This window comes from Bactrocera latifrons, unplaced genomic scaffold (genome assembly GCF_001853355.1).
Source record: "Bactrocera latifrons isolate USDA-ARS-PBARC rearing strain unplaced genomic scaffold, ASM185335v1 scaffold_74, whole genome shotgun sequence".
Taxonomy (NCBI): Eukaryota; Metazoa; Arthropoda; class Insecta; order Diptera; family Tephritidae; genus Bactrocera; species Bactrocera latifrons.
Window position 1 is genome coordinate 35152 of NW_017537423.1, and position 1989 is coordinate 37140.

Consider the following 1989-nt stretch of genomic DNA (forward strand, 5'->3'; position numbering starts at 1 on the left):
TTTTTTTTTTTTTTTTTTTTTTATTTTTTTTTTGTAAATAATTTAATATAAATTTTTTCTCGTCACTTTAAGGTTGAGCCGTCGGCTGAGCGCTGCGTTTCCACGCTACTCGATCTGATTCAAACCAAAGTCAACTACGTGGTCCAAGAGGCAATTGTCGTCATCAAAGACATCTTCCGCAAATACCCGAATAAATACGAAAGCATTATCAGCACATTATGCGAAAATCTCGATACACTAGATGAGCCAGAGGCACGTGCCTCTATGGTTTGGATCATTGGCGAATATGCCGAACGTATTGACAACGCTGACGAGCTGCTCGATAGTTTCTTGGAAGGCTTCCAAGACGAAAATGCACAAGTGCAACTGCAGCTGCTCACCGCCGTCGTCAAGCTGTTCTTGAAACGCCCATCTGATACACAAGAGTTGGTGCAGCATGTGCTTTCATTAGCAACGCAAGACTCCGATAATCCTGACTTGCGTGATCGCGGTTTTATATACTGGCGCCTGCTGTCAACCGATCCAGCTGCGGCCAAAGAAGTTGTCTTGGCTGACAAACCGTTGATTTCGGAAGAAACTGATTTGCTTGAGCCTACGCTATTGGACGAGCTGATCTGTCACATCAGCTCATTGGCTAGCGTGTACCACAAACCCCCCACGGCATTTGTTGAGGGACGCGGTGCTGGCGTACGTAAGTCGCTGCCAAATCGTGCACAGACAGCCGGCACGGCCGAGCCGGAGACTGGTGGCGAAGCTATGGTTATACCGAATCAGGAATCGCTGATTGGAGACTTGCTATCTATGGACATTAATGCGCCCGCCATGCCTGCGGCTGCGCCAACCACCAGCAATGTTGATCTGCTAGGCGGCGGTTTGGATATTTTGGTAAGCATATAAGTTTCTTTTACATGAAATTATTCTATAAAATATTGACTTTATCACCGTTACAGCTTGGCGGCGGTCCAACCGAACCCGCAGCTGGTGGCGCTAGCAGCCTGCTTGGCGACATCTTCGGTCTGTCCGGCGGCGCACTCACTGCAGGCGTGCAAATACCGAAAATCGTTTGGCTACCCGCCGAAAAGGGCAAGGGACTCGAAATACAAGGCTCGTTCTCGCGTCGCAACGGTGAAATTTTTATGGATATGACACTAACCAACAAAGCTATGCAGCCAATGAGTGGTTTTGCCATACAATTGAACAAAAACAGCTTTGGCTTGATGCCTGCCTCACCCATGCAAGTGGCACCATTGCCACCAAACCAGACCACTGAAGCCACGCTGCCACTAGGCACACATGGACCGGTGCAACGCATGGAACCATTGAATAATTTACAAGTTGCTGTCAAGAACAACATAGACATATTCTATTTTGCTTGTTTAGTGCATGGTAATGTGCTCTTTGCCGAGGACGGCCAGCTGGATAAACGTGTGTTCTTGAACACCTGGAAGGAGATACCCGCTGCCAATGAGGTGCAATACAGTCTAAGCGGTGTCATTGGCACCACCGATGGCATTGCCTCGAAAATGACCACCAACAATGTATTTACCATTGCCAAGCGCAACGTGGAGGGTCAAGACATGCTGTATCAGTCGCTCAAATTAACCAACAACATTTGGGTGCTGCTCGAACTAAAGCTGCAGCCGGGCAATCCCGATGCTACGCTCAGTCTTAAGTCGCGCTCGGTGGAGGTGGCGCCCATGATTTTCGCCGCCTACGAGGCCATCATACGCTCACCATAAGCAGTCGGCGCGTGGAAATGAGCAGCATTAACAACACTTGCTAAAATTTAACGCATAAAATGCAACTAACTATGCAATTATTCAATTAAAAATTTATGCAAATATCGAAATATAAGTATTCTAATGCAGCGCAAATTTATTCCCCAATTATAATGTTGTTTTCATAAATTGTTGTAAGCAGAATGTTACGAATTGCTAAAAATGTGAAATGTTAATCAAATTATAAAACGAATAACTAAAATATAAAAAA

At 46.0% G+C, this 1989-nt stretch overlaps 1 protein-coding gene across 1 annotated transcript in view; it reads left to right on the forward strand.

Moving 5' to 3' along the window:
- LOC108976293 (AP-1 complex subunit beta-1) overlaps positions 1 to 1989 on the forward strand; it is a 3902-nt gene extending 1913 nt beyond the window's left edge. Inside the window, exons 6-7 of the mRNA XM_018945291.1 lie at positions 73 to 885; positions 951 to 1989. Of these exons, the coding sequence (XP_018800836.1) occupies positions 73 to 885; positions 951 to 1739 (1602 nt within the window). The 3' untranslated portion in view covers positions 1740 to 1989. The remainder of the gene's footprint in view (positions 1 to 72; positions 886 to 950) is intronic.